This window comes from Salvelinus sp. IW2-2015, linkage group LG6.2 (assembly GCF_002910315.2).
Source record: "Salvelinus sp. IW2-2015 linkage group LG6.2, ASM291031v2, whole genome shotgun sequence".
NCBI lineage: Eukaryota > Metazoa > Chordata > Actinopteri > Salmoniformes > Salmonidae > Salvelinus > Salvelinus sp. IW2-2015.
Genome location: NC_036846.1, coordinates 8,363,474 through 8,381,284, shown reverse-complemented (window position 1 = coordinate 8,381,284; position 17,811 = coordinate 8,363,474). Strand labels below are relative to the sequence as shown.

The 17,811-nt window shown below is 43.0% G+C and overlaps 1 protein-coding gene across 1 annotated transcript; it reads left to right on the top strand.

Annotated features, from left to right (window-relative positions):
- Positions 1-1,140: 1,140 nt before the first annotated feature.
- LOC111965554 (uncharacterized) lies at positions 1,141-5,839 on the top strand. The gene is made up of 3 exons (XM_023989715.2): positions 1,141-1,320; positions 1,562-1,629; positions 4,074-5,839. Exons 2-3 carry the CDS (start codon positions 1,581-1,583, stop codon positions 4,415-4,417), a joined length of 393 nt encoding a protein of 130 aa, XP_023845483.1. The 5' UTR covers positions 1,141-1,320; positions 1,562-1,580; the 3' UTR covers positions 4,418-5,839.
- The last annotated feature ends 11,972 nt before the right edge of the window (positions 5,840-17,811 follow it).

Below are 17,811 nucleotides of genomic sequence, written 5' to 3'. Positions count from 1 at the left end.
TTGCTTTTCGACATTGTTGAATTGAGATGCAGACTGTGCTTACTGAGTGAAAGGTCATAACAGTATGATAATCTTACTCAATTCACAGCCAATCATAATGCTATGTCCCTTGCAGATTGTCAAACTTTCTAATAAAAGCTGCTTGCTAATGGTGGCTGCAAACAAGCGTTTCCATACTCATTGCATTCCAGTGGTGTTGAAATAGCATCAGAGTAAATCGAATACTTTCATCAGAGCCAATATCATTGGAAGTGCAGCACAAAGGATAGTTCAACTCATTGTATACATGTTCAGCTAAATCCTCAGTTTAACGAGGGTTCCCTGAGGCTCTACTGCTGCACAGACGCAAGCAAACAAACGTTGTATTAAGTGTGTTTCTGATACACTGTTGGTATTTCAGACAAATGGAGAATAAATTACTATCTTATTTTTGATCTACAGAAAACACATTTGCATCACATTTCTGCTGTTTAGCGTGATAAAGAATGTGCATTGTTATGGGCATTGGCACATCATTTATTCCGAAGTTTAATAGCTGAGTTGATATGGTTTTTACTCTTTCCTACAACAATCACTTAGCAAAAGAGTCGTTATTCAAAGCTAATGTCTAGCAGTGGGATGAAAACAGAAAGGACTGTCAACAGTATTTATATTGCAAACATGTCTACGAGGCTATACGCCTCTTAAAAATGTGCAATTAATTTGATATCAACAGAGAGAGAGGAGACTGAAATAAAAGGCTGTTTAGTTGTTTACTGGAGTATTTTCTTGAAGCTGTTGTGGAAGTTGTTCGAGAGAGGAAATGAGGAAGACTCAGTAAGTTGGACATTTGAAAAAGGCCGCTCCCTCGATTAAAGGGATTTAGTCAATCATGCTCACAAAACTGACACTGTGGACATGGGGAAAGAGATTGGCTGTGGTGTATAAGTTTTGTCTAAACAACATTGAATGTTTATAAACCATCATCACCACCACCRTCATCATCACCATGATCATCCTCATCGTCATGTTGAAACCATACCAGGGAAGGGACAGCATGAGAAATGTTTTTTTTAAATTGTTCAAATCATTTCCTTTTGATAACACCATATTACGCCATATGACACTCTGCAACCCCTCGCATTGGAACTAGTGAAAGCGATCACCAATTTCATCAACATTTCACCAGAATTACAAGAAGTCACTCAAGAGACATGCCCTTTGGTTGCTCAAGCATAATGACTTGTGTTAATTCTGGTATAAAAAATGTGAGTTGTTGGGGAGAAGACATTAACTTGACTCCTGACCACACAGTCAGGCTCCAGCATCTTGTTATTGAAGGTAAGAGACTAATGTTGTTTCTTTGTGGTTTGGTGCTTGCTGTCTGATATGATAGGGAGGRTTAGGGCATAGTCCTGGAAGGCTGTTTAGACAACACAACTGAACACTACCTACAGAATCTACCTGTGATTTAGTAAAGTCATCTACACCATCCTAAGTGTCAGTCTTGGATGTTTACTTTACATCTGTCATTGTCTACACTGTATGATAAGTTGTGTTTTTTAAATCTTTTACAATCTAGTTTTCAAGAGACTGTCTCCATGGCGACGATGTTGACCGTCCTTATCCTACTCAGCATTGCCTTTGCATGTGAGAGAGACACCTTCACACTACTAATTCACCCCTACTGTTAGTTGTTCTGCGCCCCTCACCATTTCTATCCCTGTTTAGATTTGGAGTGTAGAGATATGTAGAGATGTGTTTTGTAGTGTCTRTTGACTATTTTACCGTCCTAAATATTCCTTTGTAAAGACTTTTTCTATTCTGAAAGTTTCATTCTAAGGATTGTTTTTTCAATTTGAAAGATTCCATTCTCCTCCTTAACCCAATGCAGGATACATGCTGTAAACAGGTCAATGGAATTCAACCAAAACAGTGAAAATGCCATGGAAACGCCTCCCACGCATCCCCCTGTGAGGGATAGATCCAGAATCTCCTCATTGCCGCCCATCAAAATGAACCTACATTTTCAAAACTAGCCTACATTTATAGTGCAATCAGAAAGTGTTCAGAGCCCATTACTTTTTTCACATTTTGTTAAGTTACAGCCTTATACTAAAATGGATAATGGTTTTTTTCGCTCATCAAACTGTTTTTTTTCTCCAAATGTATATATATATAAAAAAAACTGAAATATCACATTTACTTAAGCATTCAGACCCTTTACTCTGTACTTTGTTGAAGCATCTTTGGCAGTGATTACAGCCTCGAATCTTCTTGGGTATGATGCTACAAACTTGGCACACCTGTTTTTGGGGACTTTCTCCCATTCTTCTCTGCAGATCCTCTCAAGCTCTGTCAGGTTGGRTGGGGAGCGTTGCTGCACAGCTATTTTCAGGTCTCTCCAGAGMTGTTCGATCGGGTTCAAGTCCAGGCTCTGGATGGGCCACTCAAGGACATTTAGATACTTGTCCCAGAGCCACTCCTGCGTTGTCTTGRCTGTCTTCTTAGGGTTGTTGTCCTGTTGGWAGGTGAACCTTYGCCCCAGTCTGAGATCCTGAGCATTCTGAAGCAGGTTTTCATCAAGGATCTCTCTGTACTTTGGTCCGTTCATCTTTCCSTTGATCCTGACTGGTCTCCCAGTCCCTGCCGCTGAAAAACATCCCCAYAGCATGATGCTGTCACCACCATGCTTCACCGTAGGGATGGTGCCAGGTTTCCTCCTGACGTGACTCTTGCCATTCAGGCCAAAGAGCTCAATCTTGTTTTCATAAGATCAGAGAGTCTTTAGGTGCCATTTGGCAAACTCCAAGCAGGCTGTCATGCCTTTTACTGAGCAGTGGCTTCCGTCTGGCCACTCTACCATAAATGCCTGATTGGTGGAGTGCTGCAGAGATGGTTGTTCTTCTGGAAGGTTCTCYCATCTCCACAGAGGAACTCTGTAGCTCTGTTAGAGTGACCATCAGGTTCTTGGTCACCTCCCTGACCAAGGCCCTTCACCGCCAATTGCTCAGTTTGACCGGGCGGCCAGCTCTAGGAAGAGTCTTGGTGGTTCCAAACTTCTTCCAATTAAGAATGATGGCCATTGTGTTCTTGGGGACCTTCAATGCTGCAGAAATGTTTTGGCACCCTTCCCCGGATCTGTGCCTCGACACAATCCTGTCTCGGAGCTCTACGAACAATTCCTTCGAACTCATGGCTTGGTTTTTTCTCTGACATGCACTGTCAACTGTGGGACCTTATATAGACAGTTTTACGCTTTTCCAAATCATGTCCAATCAATTGAATTTACCATAGGTGGACTCCAATCAAGTTGTAGAACCATCTCAAGGATGATCGATGGAAACAGGATGCACCTGAGCTCAATTTCGAGTCTCATAGCAAAGGGACTGAATACTTATGTAAATAAGGTATTTCTGTTTGTATTTTTTATACGTTTGCTGAAGTTTATAAAAACATTTTTTCACTTTGTCATTATGGGGTATTGTGTGTAGATTGCTGAGGATTTGTATTTATTTAATMMATTTTTGAATAAGGCTGTAACGTAACAAAATGTGGAAAAAGTCAAGGGGTCTGAGTACTTTCCGAAGCCACTGTACATAGTGTGAAATACTATGTTAGGGTAAAAATCGGAGTATAATGCTTGTATAGATGTCAACCCCAATGCATGTTCATGTCATCGTCACCAATCAACYGTATTACAATTAAAAATKTCTTCACCTACAACCACCAATTTCTATATGCTAGTTATGTTACCAGCTTATATGAACAGGAAAAGGACAMCTTCTAAATATTATGCAGCTAAAACAGCCAAATATGTCCAAATAGGATTTTAGTAACCACCTTGTGGGCCTGATTTGATGAATATCCACTTTTTTAATAGATTTGCTTTTTGAATGGGTGCCAATGACGGTGTTTCTTTTATCTCCAACGGTCTGCGTTCCATTGACTTCTTTAACGCATGTATGGTAAATGTTGAGTCGATTGTTTGGTGGTTCCCCAAAAAACATTGACATGTTGAATAAGAACACTCAGAATGATACATTGCAACAGTCACTCTTTAGCTCACGCTTATTACCAAAATGTGTCTCTAGATCTGTCCTTCTCAGGTAACAGGACCCTGGAACCACCATCATCTGGAACCGAGGAGCCGTCCTTCTCATGTGACAGGACCCTGGAACCACCATCATCTGGAACCAAGGAGCCGTCCTTCTCAGGTAACAGGACCCTGGAACCACCATCATCTGGAACCGAGGAGCCGTCCTTCTCAGGTGACAGGACCCTGGAACCACCATCATCTGGAACCAAGGAGCCGTCCTTCTCAGGTGACAGGACCCTGGAACCACCATCATCTGGAACTGAGGAGCCGTCCTTCTCAGGTGACAGGACCCTGGAACCACCATCATCAGGAACAGAGGAGCCATCCTCCAGAGTGTGAGAAGATCATGAACAGCAACAGGAGAGTTGATAATATTGATTACCATGATGTTAACCAGGGTATATTTTTTAAGATGGATATTACAGTGCCATTTCAGACACAGCCTGAGAGGGAAAAGTACAGCAATTGTTTGTCAGATTTAATTAGCATAATTGTTAACTTTTCTGCTATACTGTCTTGTAACTTTCCATAAYTATGTAGACAGTAAGGCCTTACATGCTGTCATGTGTCTTTCATTGAAGCTTTCCTATCCTCTGTGCTGACTGTCATTAGCAGACCTGGGCTCAAACATACTATCTGAAATCTTCCAAATACTTTGAGTGTTTTATCTAGCCTGCCTAAAGTGCTGGATGGGCAGTGTTTGCAGTTTTGGGACAATTGTATTGGTCCATTATACCATGCAGGCTCATTCAAGCCCAGACTAAGTATTTGGAATGATTTCMAATAGTATTTTACCCAGGCCTGGACATAAGAAAATGTTACATAACATATACATGTAGGATCCTGTTTTTGTTMTTTTATCCCCCTCTACTTTACACAGGGCAGGAGCCTTCCAGGCTTCTGGTCYAGCAGATGTTAGGAGGAGGCAAGAGGCAGGAGGCCTTCCAGGTTTCTGGTCTAGCAGATGTCAGAGACCTCTGTAGTAYCACTTCATACAGAGTTTGACTCTTTCTATCTTCTGTTTCATCATCTAAACCCTGTGTCCCATCATGTAGTTGCTTTGGAGGCATTCTGTCATGAAATAAATCTATATGATCCAGATCATCTTGTTCTAGTTGCAAGGTCCCTCCTGGGAAGGTGGGCGGGGTCGTTTCTCTCTCTTTGCAATTCTGTCACTATTGTGAAAGTTGTTTTAGACTTAAAGCATATTGCCCAATTGACAAGTACTGCGTGACTGTGCCACCAGTGGACGCTGCTGAGGGRAGGACGGCTCATAATAATGGCTGGAATGGAGTCAATGGAATGCTATCAAACGTGGTTTCCATGTGGTTGATACCAGTCCAATGACTCCATTCCAGGCATTACAATGAGCCGTCCTCCCCACAGCAGCCTCCACTGTGTGCCACACATTGTAATTGATATACAGTATTTTGCCAAGGTTATATAGTGTAAGATTAAGTAGTGTATGGTTCCAACTTGTATAAATCACGGTAACATATAATGTACTAACAATATCAATATTATGTTTGCGTTTTCTCTAGGCAATGTTAATGTACTGCACTTTTTCATATTGCAATCGGTGAACCAGAACTGTGTGTGTGCGTGTGTATGCATTTGTATTGCTTGATTAGGACACTGAGAGATAATCAGACTATTCAGTGTTTACTTCTCTTGAGACGAGTATGATAAAGAGAGGGAAAAAAGAGTTGTCGAGTTGCATAACGCCCAGGCTTTGGGGAAGTGTTGCTACTATTAAATAAAGAAGAGATGATTAATGCATATGCTCATTATTTCCATGTGAGGGGCTTCATTAATTAACCCCCACCCCCACCAGTGAGCGTRCTACTGCTGTTGGTGGGTGTTGGGTTACAGATGGTAGGTTGAGCGATGGCAATCCAACAAGCTATTTGGAGCAATGCGTCGGCGGGACTTGGCTCCCAGAGTTCCAGTTCTCATATAAGCTGTGAGTTTACACCGGAAAACCAATAAATACTTGCTAAATAGACTCAAACTTCATCAAAATACTGCGGAGAAAAATCGGTTTCACGTCCAAGTTGTTTGGGGGGAGAGGATGGAACCAGAATATACAGGATACAGTACAGTTGCCTTCAAAATAGAGCAGAAACTGTCCAGAGGACCAGATGGCATGCCCGCTAGTGTTGAGGGGTGTTTCTGTTTCTCTGGTGAGGATGTGATATGATACACTGAGGGACAGTTTCAGAGCTCTCTTTGAGTCACAAAAATAACCCATTCCTCTTGGGTTTGTGGCATCTGACATCCATGGCCATTTAAATTAAATATCCATTGGGTACTGCTGTTTTTTCTGCAGGTCTGCTTTAGCCAAGTCTTCCTCTACGTGACACAGAGGGTTGCCCCATGAGGAGTAAGTCAGCAGAGGTCAGGCGAACAGTGGCCGTGTGCCTGTGATCAGCTTTACCTAACACAATTAAATGACTCACTGCAGCTCTGGCCTGCAGCGCACTGGCTTCTTGACTACGTGCGTGCGTGCTATTCAAATTCAGCGGGATGGTATGTACACTACTGTTCAAAGATTTTAGAACACCTACTCATTTAAGGGTTTTTCTTCATTTTTACTATTACTATTTACATTGTAGAATAATAGTGAAGACATCAAAACTATGAAATAACACATATGAAATCATGTAGTAACCAAAAAAGTGTTTTATATTTGAGATTCTTAAAATAGCCACCCTTTGCCTTGATTACCACCAAGGGTGAAAAGGTACACTTTCTCAACCAACTATGGTGCTAAATCTTATGATTCTTCTCAAGAACCCACAGGTTAAAGATTAAACAGAGGGAGATCGGCAGGTATGTAATTACCACAACCATCATCTAGTTCCTTTATATTCCACCTCATCCATCTTGTTAAGGTTTATACTTAGTCTAATGATATGGACACGCTCCGTCTCATATCGGACCAAATTTTCAGAATAATTAAAAGGCTGTGAAAGAAGAGTGTGTTGAAAAAAGAGGGGAAGCATTTCCCAGTAGTGTCGCCAGGCAGAACATAATTAGAGACAAGAAGGCTAATGATAATGGGTGTGACACATGTTAATAAACTCAGCAAAAAAAGAAACATCTCTTTTTCAAGATAATTCGTAATAATCCAAATAACTTCATTGTAAAGGGTTTAAACACTGTTTCCCATGCTTGTTCAATGAACAATAAACAATTAATGAACATGCACCTGTGGAACGGTTGTTAAGACACTAACAGCTTACAGACAGTAGGCAATTAAGGTCACAGTTATGAAAACTTAGGACACTAAAGAGGCCTTTCTACTGACTCTGAAAAACTCCAAAAGATAGATGCTCAGGGTCCCTGCTCATCTGCGTGAACATGCCTTAGGCATGCTGCAAGGAGGCATGAGGATTGCATATAAAAATTGCAATGTCCGTACTGTGAGACGCCTAAGACAGCGCTACAGGGAGACAGGACGGACAGMCGATTGTCCTTGCAGTGGCAGACCACGTGCAACAACACCTGCACAGGATCGGTACATCCGTACATCACACCTGCGGGACAGGTACAGGATGGCAACAACAACTGCCCGAGTTACACCAGGAACGCACAATCCCTCCATCAGTGCTCAGTACTGTCCGCAATAGGCTGAGAGGCTGGACTGAGGTGCTTGTAGGCCTGTTATAAGGCAGGTCCTTACAGACATCACCGCAACAACGTCACCTATGGGCACAAACCCACCGTCGCTGGACCAGACAGGACTGGCAAAAGGCTCTTCACTGACGAGTCGCAGTTTTGTCTCACCAGGGGTGATGGTTAGATTCCATTTATCGTCAAAGAAATGAGCGTTACACCGAGGCCTGTACACTGGAGCGGGATCGATTTGTAGGTGGATGGTCCGTCATGGTCTGGGGCGGTGTGTCACAGCATCATTGGACATGAGCTTGTTATCATTGCAGGCAATCTCAATGCTGTGGCGTAACAGGAAGACAATCCTCCTCCCTCATGTGGTATTCTTCCTGCAAGCTCATCCTGACATCACCCTCCAGCATGACAATGCACCAGCCATACTGCTCGTTCTGCTGTGATTTCCTGCAAGACAGGAATGTCAGTGTTCTGCATGGCAGTGAAGAGCCCGGATCTCAATATCCATTGTACACGTCTGGGACCTGTTGGATCAGAGGGTGAGGGCTAGGGCCATTTCCCCCCCCCCAGAAATGTCTGGGAACTTGCAGGTGCCTTGGTGGAAGAGTGGGGTAACATCTCACAGCAAGAATTGAAACAATCTGGTGCAGTCCATGAGGAGGAGATGCACTGCAGTACTTAATGCAGCTGGTGGCCACACCAGATACTGACTGTTACTTTTGATTTTGACCCCCCTTTGGTCAGGGACACATTATTCAATGTCTGTTAGTCACATGTGTAACGAACGTCGTCGGGAGAAGGAGAAGAGGACCAAGGTGCAGCGTGGTAAGTGTCCATATTTTTATAAATACGAACACTGAACAAAACAACCAAAACGAAAACACAAACGAACAGTTCTGCAAGGTATACCCACACAACAGAAAACAATACCCACAAACACAGCTGGGAACAGGCTACTCAAGTATGGTTCCTACATCAGAGACACGATAGACAGCTGCCTCTGATTGGGAACCATACCAGCCAACACATAGAAATACAAAACATAGACAACATAGAACACCAGACATAAGAATGCCCCCAAACTCACGCCTGACCAACCAAAAAGAGACATAAAAAGGATCTCTAAGGTCAGGGCGTGCAACATGTCTGTGGAACTTGTTCAGTTTATGTCTCAGTTGTTGAAATCTTGTTATGTTCATCATCAATATTTACACGTTAGTTTGCTGAAATAAACGCAGTTGACAGTGAGAGGACTTTTTGGTTCTACTGGTGGCATCAATCAATCAATCAATCATTTTATTTATATAGCCCTTCGTAATCAGCTAATATCTCGAAGGTGCTACACACCCAGCCTAAAACCCAAACAGCTAGTAATGCAGGTGTAGAAGCACGGTGGCTAGGAAACTCCTAGAAAGGCCAAAATCTAGGAAGAAACCTAGAGAGGAACCAGGCTATGAGGGGTGGCCAGTCCTCTTCTGGCGTGTCCGGGTGGAGATTATAACAGAACTATGCCAAGATGTTCAAAATGTTCATAAGTGACAAGCATGGTCAAAATATCATGAATATTTTTCAGTTGGCTTTTCATAGCCGATCATCAAGAGTTGAAAACAACAGGTCTGGACAGGTGGCGGTTCCATAACCGCAGGCAGAAACAGCTGAAACTGGAATAGCAGCAAGGCAGGCGGACTGGGGACAGAAGGAGTCACCCAGGGCGGCAGTCCCGACGCATGGTCCTAGGGCCAGGTCTCGAGAGAAAGAAAGAGAGAAGGAGAAAATTAGAGAGAGCCAAGATTTTCAAATTTCATAAATGACAAGCATGGTCAAATAATAATCAGGAATAAATCTCAGTTGGCTTTTCATAGCCGATCATTAAGAGTTGAAAACAGCAGTCTGGGACAGGTAGGGGTTCCGTAACCACAGGCAGAACAGTTGAAACTGGAATAGCAGCAAGGCCAGGCGGACTGGGACAGCAAGGTGTCTCAGTGCCCGGTAGTCCTGACGTATGGCCTAGGGCTCAGGTTCTCAGAGAGAAAGAGAGAAGAGAGAAATTAGAGAGAGCAACTTAAATCACACGGACACTGGATAAGACAGGAGAAGTACACCAGGTAACCAACTGCCACACGCCCCGACACAAACTACTGCAGCATAAATACTGGAGGCTGAGACAGGACGCGTCAGGAGACTCACTGTGGCCCCATCCGAAGAAACCCCCGGACAGGGCAAATAGGAAAGGATATAACCCCCACCACTTTGCCAAAGCACAGCCCCGCACCACTAGAGGGAAATCTCAATCACCAAACATTACAATCCTGAGACAAGCGGAGTATGACACAAAGGTTCCACCACAGCACAAACCAAGGGGGGGCGCCAACCCAGACAGGAAGAATCACGTCAGTAACTCCACCACTCAGTGACGCAACCCTCTAGGGACGGCATGAAAGAGCACCAGCAAGCCAGTGACTCAGCCCTGTAACAGGGTAGAGGCAGAGAACCCAGTGGAGAGAGGGGAACCGGCCTGGCAGAGACAGCAAGGGCGGTTCGTTGCTCCAGAGCCTTTCTTCGTCACCTTCCACACATCCTGGCAGGCTACACATCATCATATGCCTACTGAAGAGATAAGTCTTCAGTAAAGACTTAAAGGTTGAGACCGAGTCTCTGCGTCTCTCACATGGGTAGGCAGACTGTTCCATAACAAAATGGAGATCTATAGGAGAAAGCCCTGCCTCCCGCTGTTGCTTAGAAATTCTACGGCACAATTAGGAGGCCTGCGTCTTGTGCGCGTAGCGTACGTATTGGTATGTACGGCAGGACCAACTAAAAGATAGGTAGGAGCAAGCCCATGTAACGCTTTATAGGTTACAGTAAACCTTGAATCAGCCTTGCCTTAACAGGAAGCCAGTGTAGGGAAGCTAGCACTGGAGTAATATGATCAAATTTCTTGGTTTCTTAGCAGGATTCTAGCAGCGTATTAGATTGAAGAATATAAGTGAGTGGTAAGGTGTAGGTTTCCTACCACACGAAAGAGTAGCATGTGGTAGTCCTACTAGAGTCAACAAATGCATGGATTAATTTTCTGCCATCATTTTTGGACAGAAAATTTCTGATTTTTGCAATGTTACGTAGATGAAAAAAGCTGTCCTTGAACAGTCTTGATCATGTTCGTCAAAAGAGAGATCAGGGTCAAGAGTAACGCCGAGGTTCTTCACAGTTTTATTTGAGACGACTTTACAACCTCAAGATGAATTGTCAGATTTAACAGAAGATCTCTTTGTTTCTTGTGACCTAGAACAAGCATCTCTGTTTTGTCCGAGTTTAAAAGTAGAACGTTTTCAGCCATCCACTTCCTTATGTCTGAAACACAGGCTTCTAGCGAGGCAATTTTGGGGCTTCACCATGTTTCATTGAAATGTACAGCTGTGTGTCATCCGCAGTAGCAGTGAAAGTTAACATTATGTTTTCGAATAACATCCCAAGAGGTAAATATATATAGTGAAACAATAGTGGTCCTAAAACGGAACCTTGAGGAACACCGAAATGTAAGTTGATTTGTCAAGGACAGACCATTCACAGAGACAAACTGATACTTCTTTCGACAGGTAAGATCAAAACCAGGCCAGAACTTGTCCGTGTAGACCAATTTGGGTGTTCCAGTCTCCCAAAGAATGTGGTGATCGATGGTGTCAAAGGCAGCACTAGGTCTAGTGCAACGAGGACAGATCAGAGCTCGGTCTGACGCCATTAAAAGGTCATTTACCACCTTCACTAAGTGCAGTCTCAGTGCTATGATGGGGTCTAAAACGCACTGAAAGCATTTCGTATACATTATTTGTCTTAGAAAGGCAGTGAGTTGCGCTGCACAGCTTTTTCTAAAAATCTTTGAGAGGAATGGAGATTCGATATGGCCGATATTTTTTTATATCTCGGGTCAAGGTTTGGCTTTTTCAAGAGAGGCTTTATCACTGCCACTTTTAGTGAGTTTGGTACACATCCGGTGGATAGAGAGCTGTTAATTATGTTCAACATAGGAGGGCCAAGCACAGGAAGCAGCTCCTTCAGCAGTTTAGTAGGAATAGGATCCAGTATGCAGCTTGAAGGTTTAGAGGCCATGATTATTTTCATCATTGTGTCAAGAGATATAGTACTAAAACACTTAAGTGTCTCTCCCGATCCCAGGCCTCGCAGAGCTGGCAGATCCAGGACAGCTAAGCCCTGGAGGAATACGCAGATTCAAAGAGGAGTCCGTAATTTGCTTTCTAATGGTCATGATCTTTTCTCAAGAAGTTCATGAATTATTACTGCTGAAGTGAAAGCATCCTCTCTTGGGGAATGCTGCTTTTTAGTTAGTTTCGCAACAGTATCAAAAATAAATTTTGGATTGTTCTTATTTTCCTCGATTAAGTTGGAAAAGTAGGATGAGCGAGCAGCAGTGAGGGCTCTTCGGTACTGCACGGTACTGTCTTTCCAAGCTAGTCGGAAGACTTCCAGTTTGGTGTGGCGCCATTTCCGTTCAATTTCTGGAAGCTTGCTTCAAAGCTCGGGTATTTTCTGTATACCAGGGAGCTAGTTTCTTATGACAAATGTTTCTGTTTTTAGGGGTGCAACTGCATCTAGGGTATTGCGAAGGTTAAATTGAGTTCCTCAGTTAGGTGGTTAACTGATTTTTGTCCTCTGACGTCCTTGGGTAGGCAGAAGGAGTCTGGAAGGGCATCAAGGAATTTTTGTGTTGTCTGAGAATTTATAGCACGACTTTTGATGCTCCTTGGTTGGGGTCTGAGCAGATTATTTGTTGCGATTGCAAACGTAATAAAGGTGGTCCGATAGTCCAGGATTAGTGGAAAAACATTAAGATCTACAACATTTATTCATGGGACAAAACTAGGTCCAGAGTATGAACTGTGGCAGTGAGTAGGTCCAGAGACATGTTGGACACAAACCCCACTGAGTCGATAATGGCTCCGAAGACTTTTGGAGTGGTCTGTGGACTTCTCCATGTGAATATTAAAATCACCAAAATTAGAATATGATCTGCTATGACTACAAGGTCTATAGGAATTCAGGAAACTCAGAGAGGAACGCTGTATATGGCCCAGGAGGCCTGTAAACAGTAGCTATAAAAAGTGATTGAGTAGGCTGCATAGATCCATGACTAGAAGCTCAAAAGACGAAAACGCCATTTTTTTTTTGTAAATGAAATTTGCTATCGTAAATGTTAGCAACACCTCCGCTTTGCGGGATGCACGGGGGATATGGTCACTAGTGTAACCAGGAGGTGAGGCCTCATTTAACACAGTAAATTCATCAGGTTAAGCCATGTCAGTCAGCCAATCACATCAAGATTATGATCAGTGATTAGTTCATTGACTATGACTGCTTTGAAGTGGAGGGATCTAACATTAAGTAACCCTATTTTGAGATGTGAGGTATCACGATCTCTTTCAATGATGGCAGGAATGGAGGAGGTCTTTATCCTAAATAAGATTGCTAAGGCAACACGCCATGTTTAGTTTTGCCCAACCTAGGTCGAGGCACAGACACAGTCTCAATGGGTATGGTTGAGCTGACTACACTGACTGTGCTATTGGCAGACTCCACTAAGCTGCAGGTTGGCTAAAGCCTGCTGCCTGGCCTGCACCCTATTTCATTGTGGGGCTAGAGGAGTTAGAGCCCTGTCTTAGTTGGTAGATAAGATGAGAGCACCCCAGCTAGGATGAGTCCGTCACTCCTCAGCAGGTCAGGCTTGGTCCTGTTGTGGGGGGAGTCCAGAGAAGAGGGCCAATTATTCTACAAATTCTATCTTTTGGGAGGGGCAGAAAACAGTTTTCAAACCAGCGATTGAGTGCTGAGACTCTGCTGTAGAGCTCGTCACTCCCCCACTGGGAGGGGGCAGAGACAATTACTCGATGCCGACACATCTTTCAAGCTGATTTACACGCTGAAGCTATGTTGCACTTGGTGACCTCTGACTGTTTCATCCTAACATCGTTGGTGCCGACGTGGATAACAATATCTCTATACTCTCTACACTCCGCAGATTTAGCTTTAGCCAGCACCATTCTTAGATTAGCCTTAACGTCGGTAGCCCTGCCCCCTGGTAAACAGTGTATGATCGCTGGGTGATTCGCTTTAAGTCTAATACTGCGGGTAATGGAGTCGCCAATGACTAGGGTTTTCAATTTGTCAGAGCTAATGGTGGGAGCCTTCGGCGTCTCAGACCCCGTAACGGAGAGGTAGAGACAGAGAGAGACTCAGACCAGACTCCGACTCGCTACTAATGGGGAGAACCGGTTGAAAGTTTCTGTCGGCTGAATGAGGACACCGGTTGAGCATTCCACAGCATTTCTCCTCAGAAGCCATGAGAAAGTTGTCCGGCTGCGGGGACTGTGCGGGGGGATTTATACTAACGTTACTATCTGTACTTACTGGTGGCACAGACGCTGTTTCTTCCTTTCCTACACTGAAATTACCCTTGCCTAACGATTGCGTCTGAAGCTGGGCTTGTAGCACAGTAATTTCGCCGTAAGGCGATCGTTCTCCTGTATATTATGAGTACAGCGACTGCAATTAGAAGACATCATGTTAATGTTACTACTTAGCTTCGGCTGTTGAAGGTGTTGACGAACCATGTCCAGATAAAGCGTCCGGAGTGAAAAAGTTGAATGAGGGAAAAAAGTTGCGATGGAAAAAAAACTAAAAATATAAACGGTAATTAAAAACAAAAACAAAACAAAAAAACGTAAAGTTGTCAGCTAGCAAAGTAAAGTTGGCAGCAAAACGCACAGCAACAAAACGCACAGCAACACGTCTGCAGATTCAACAGGAAGTGACGCAATACGCAATACCAGAGAGGCATGTTTAAGAATGTAATTTAGTTTTTTGCCTCAAACCTTAAAGTGAACACTGTTGGCCAATGAGAAATCATTATGTTGCCACATGAGTGTGGCCAAGTGCATGTGATGTTCAGTAACTGCCAAAAGCACACATATAATTTTTTCTTCAAATTTGTCCAATCTTTCATCAAGGCCCAAATGGGGTGTGATATATGGCAAATATACCACGGCTATGGGCCGTTCTTAGGCACGACGCAAAGCAGAGTACAGCCTGGATAAAGCTATGGTACATTGGCCATATACCACTAACCCCCGAGGTGCCTTATTGCTATTGTAAACTGGTTAACAACATAATTTGAACAGTAAACAAGTAGTTTTGCATCATACCCATGGTATATTGTCTCATGTACCACATATTTCATCCAATCAGAATCGGTTTAAAATGCTTATTTTAGGCTGGGGAAATTAGATGGGTGCAATTGTGTGCTCTGAATTACCTCAGTGTTTTCATTCAGATAACACCCAAACTTACTGACCACATGTTTGATAAATGAGGCCTTGTGTTCTGTGATAATCATCAGAGCCATTTGACTCACCACCACTGAAAGGGAATTAGTCTGTCGAAAAACAAGTTTCCCCCTGCAACTGCAAGGACGAGTAATGGAAGCTCATTACAAAAAAGAAAGAGTAGACAAACCAGCAGTGTTTAGAAAGCACCATGGTTCCCATGAGACCATGTACATTTTACATGTTACTCATTTCGCAGATGCTCTTATCCAGAGCGACTTACAGTAGTGAGTGCATTAATTTTCGTACTGGTCCMCTGTGGCAAATCTAACGTTTTACTCAGGTGGGACTTGTTGTACAACTTGTTGAGCATCAGCCTCCAGTAATGTTACAGTGTAACCACAATAATGCATGTGTGCGTCTTTTACTAAGTATACCCCAAAGATTAAACCAGGAAGGAAACTATTTTCCCTAACCTAGTTCAAGCTGCAATATGGAACTTTTTGGGCGAGCCGACTTAATTCACATAGAAATGTGAGTTATGGATCTGTCATTTTCATTGAAAGCAAGTCTATGACGCGGTAGATCTGTTCTATGTGCGCTATTTCTATGCTTCCCGTTCTTAAGTTTAATTTTTGACTCTTTTACTTTCGGCTTTGTACACTGGCTTGAAACAGCTGAAAATTCAATATTTTTGGTTATGGAAAATATATTTAACAGCGGTTTAGATGGTACAATGATTTTCTACACTATACTTGCTCGTTTTGCCACATAAACTGAAATTAGGCTAACTTTACCAATTTTAGCAACAAGGAAATGAGAGGAGTTATTTCTGCATAGTGCACCTTTAATACAACAGATCCATCTTCATCAGTCTGGTAGAAAGGTAAAACATATTCAAGGATTCATGAGGTGGAGTAAAACTTTGGCTGCTTTAGAATTCATGGCTGTTCTTCATCTCTCCATCCATGCTGTGCTAGAAAGTTATGCCTCTGACCTACTTCTGCCTCCTGTTGAGTTAACTACCATTATGGTTGTGGGTCCTATACATTGACTCTGCCCGTGCAGAGTGCATTGGTCTTTACACAGGCTCCTCCACACAGTGTCGTTATGGATAGCATAAAGAACTGCAGGTGTTTTGAGATCACTACCCTGTGACTGTTAAAAGCCGTGTTTGACTGGGTTGTGAGTTTGGCTGCCGTGAGGGCAAATGGTGAGCATGGTGGGATATATTCTTCTTGGAATATCTTTTTGCAATATCAAATACATTTGGAACTGACATGCAGCTGTGAGACAGCTGGCCGACCTTTTTCTTTGAATGAACCATTTTCTGCAAGCGGGAACAAGCGATGACAATGTTCGGCTTGACTAGAAATTATAAGACTAGGATACACATGGTCAAGAAGATAGTCTCCTTTTAACGGACCCAAAAAATAAAAGCTTGCCAACATTCTGTAACTTCGAAAGCCTTAAAGCACAATCATTTGACCTGTTCTTTTAAAGCTCTCGGTCAAACTTTTTTAAAACAGGTTTTGGCTTTGKTTTTTCCTTTGTAGCCACATCGGAATGGAAACTACTGTAATTATCACATAACATAGCAGGACCACTGTTTTCATGCTGGCTGACATTTTGATTTGAGTGCGGAAAGAGAAAGCAATCAGAAGCCAACATTCAGCGTCCCACAGAGCTCCCAACCCCTTTCTGACATGTTTACCTTCATTTTGAGAGAGCTCCGCCTCCCTGTTTGGATAATTGGTCCACCACAGGGCATCCCAGAGATCATTATGTTTACTTGGCCTCACCGTGGGATGTGAAAGGTCACTTACCATCATCGCTGTTTAATTGTCAGTCTTGTTAACACGGTAAAATAATGGGCACATGCTTTCATTGTGTTGTTTTCTTCACCAGGAATTATCGCAGTTTGTTACTTAACTTCTTGCAATCATGCAAAATGTACTAAACTATACTATTTGTTGACCCAGTGCTAGCGCGTTACATCAGTACATGTGCAATTTATTTTTTATAAAACTTGATGTCATACTGTATATTGTAAATGTGTATAATATAAATGTAACTGTCATGCTGTATGTATCAACATATGTAATATGTATGTATAAAGGTATTTACACATGCAGCAATGACATCATATCATGACACAAGCCGAGACCCAGATGTAGACACAGGAGGCAGATGGTTGGAGTATTATAATGTTTATTAATCCAAAGGGATAGGCAAGATAATGGTCGTGGACAGGCAAAAGGTCAAAACCAGAAGGTACAGAAGAGTCCAGAAGGTACAGAGTGGCAGGCAGGCGGGTACAAAGTCCAGAAACAGGGGTCAAAAACAAGGGTAAAAAAACGGGAGAACTAGAACAAGAAGAAATGCAAAAAGCAGGAGAATGGGAAAACCGCTGGCTGACATGGAAACATACAAGACGAACTGGCACAGAGAGACAGGAAACACAGGGATAAATACAGTAGGGAAAATCAGCGACACCTGGACGGGGTGGAGACAATCACAAGGACAGGTGAAACAGATCAGGGCGTGACACATCATATATCAACCAAGTTGGCTGGCAAGGTCTTTAAAGTGTCCGTCATCGCCTAAAGAAAACAACTGGTGTATTTTTGACCAATGTTCACAAATTCGGAGGCCGTAATATCTTCTGTGCAGTCCTGCCAAGTAGTGAACATGCAGCTGTCTTGACAGCCAGCTAGCTAACTGCAAACTATGCATTACATGACCAAAAGTATGTGGACACCTGTTTGT

Bases quoted from the DNA above. Each gene is read 5' to 3' on its own strand.
- LOC111965554 (XM_023989715.2), top strand. From the start codon at position 1,581: ATGGCGACGATGTTGACCGTCCTTATCCTACTCAGCATTGCCTTTGCA. The intron at 1,630-4,073 runs GTGAGAGAGACA...ATGTGTCTCTAG, and splicing joins ACTCAGCATTGCCTTTGCAT to ATCTGTCCTTCTCAGGTAAC.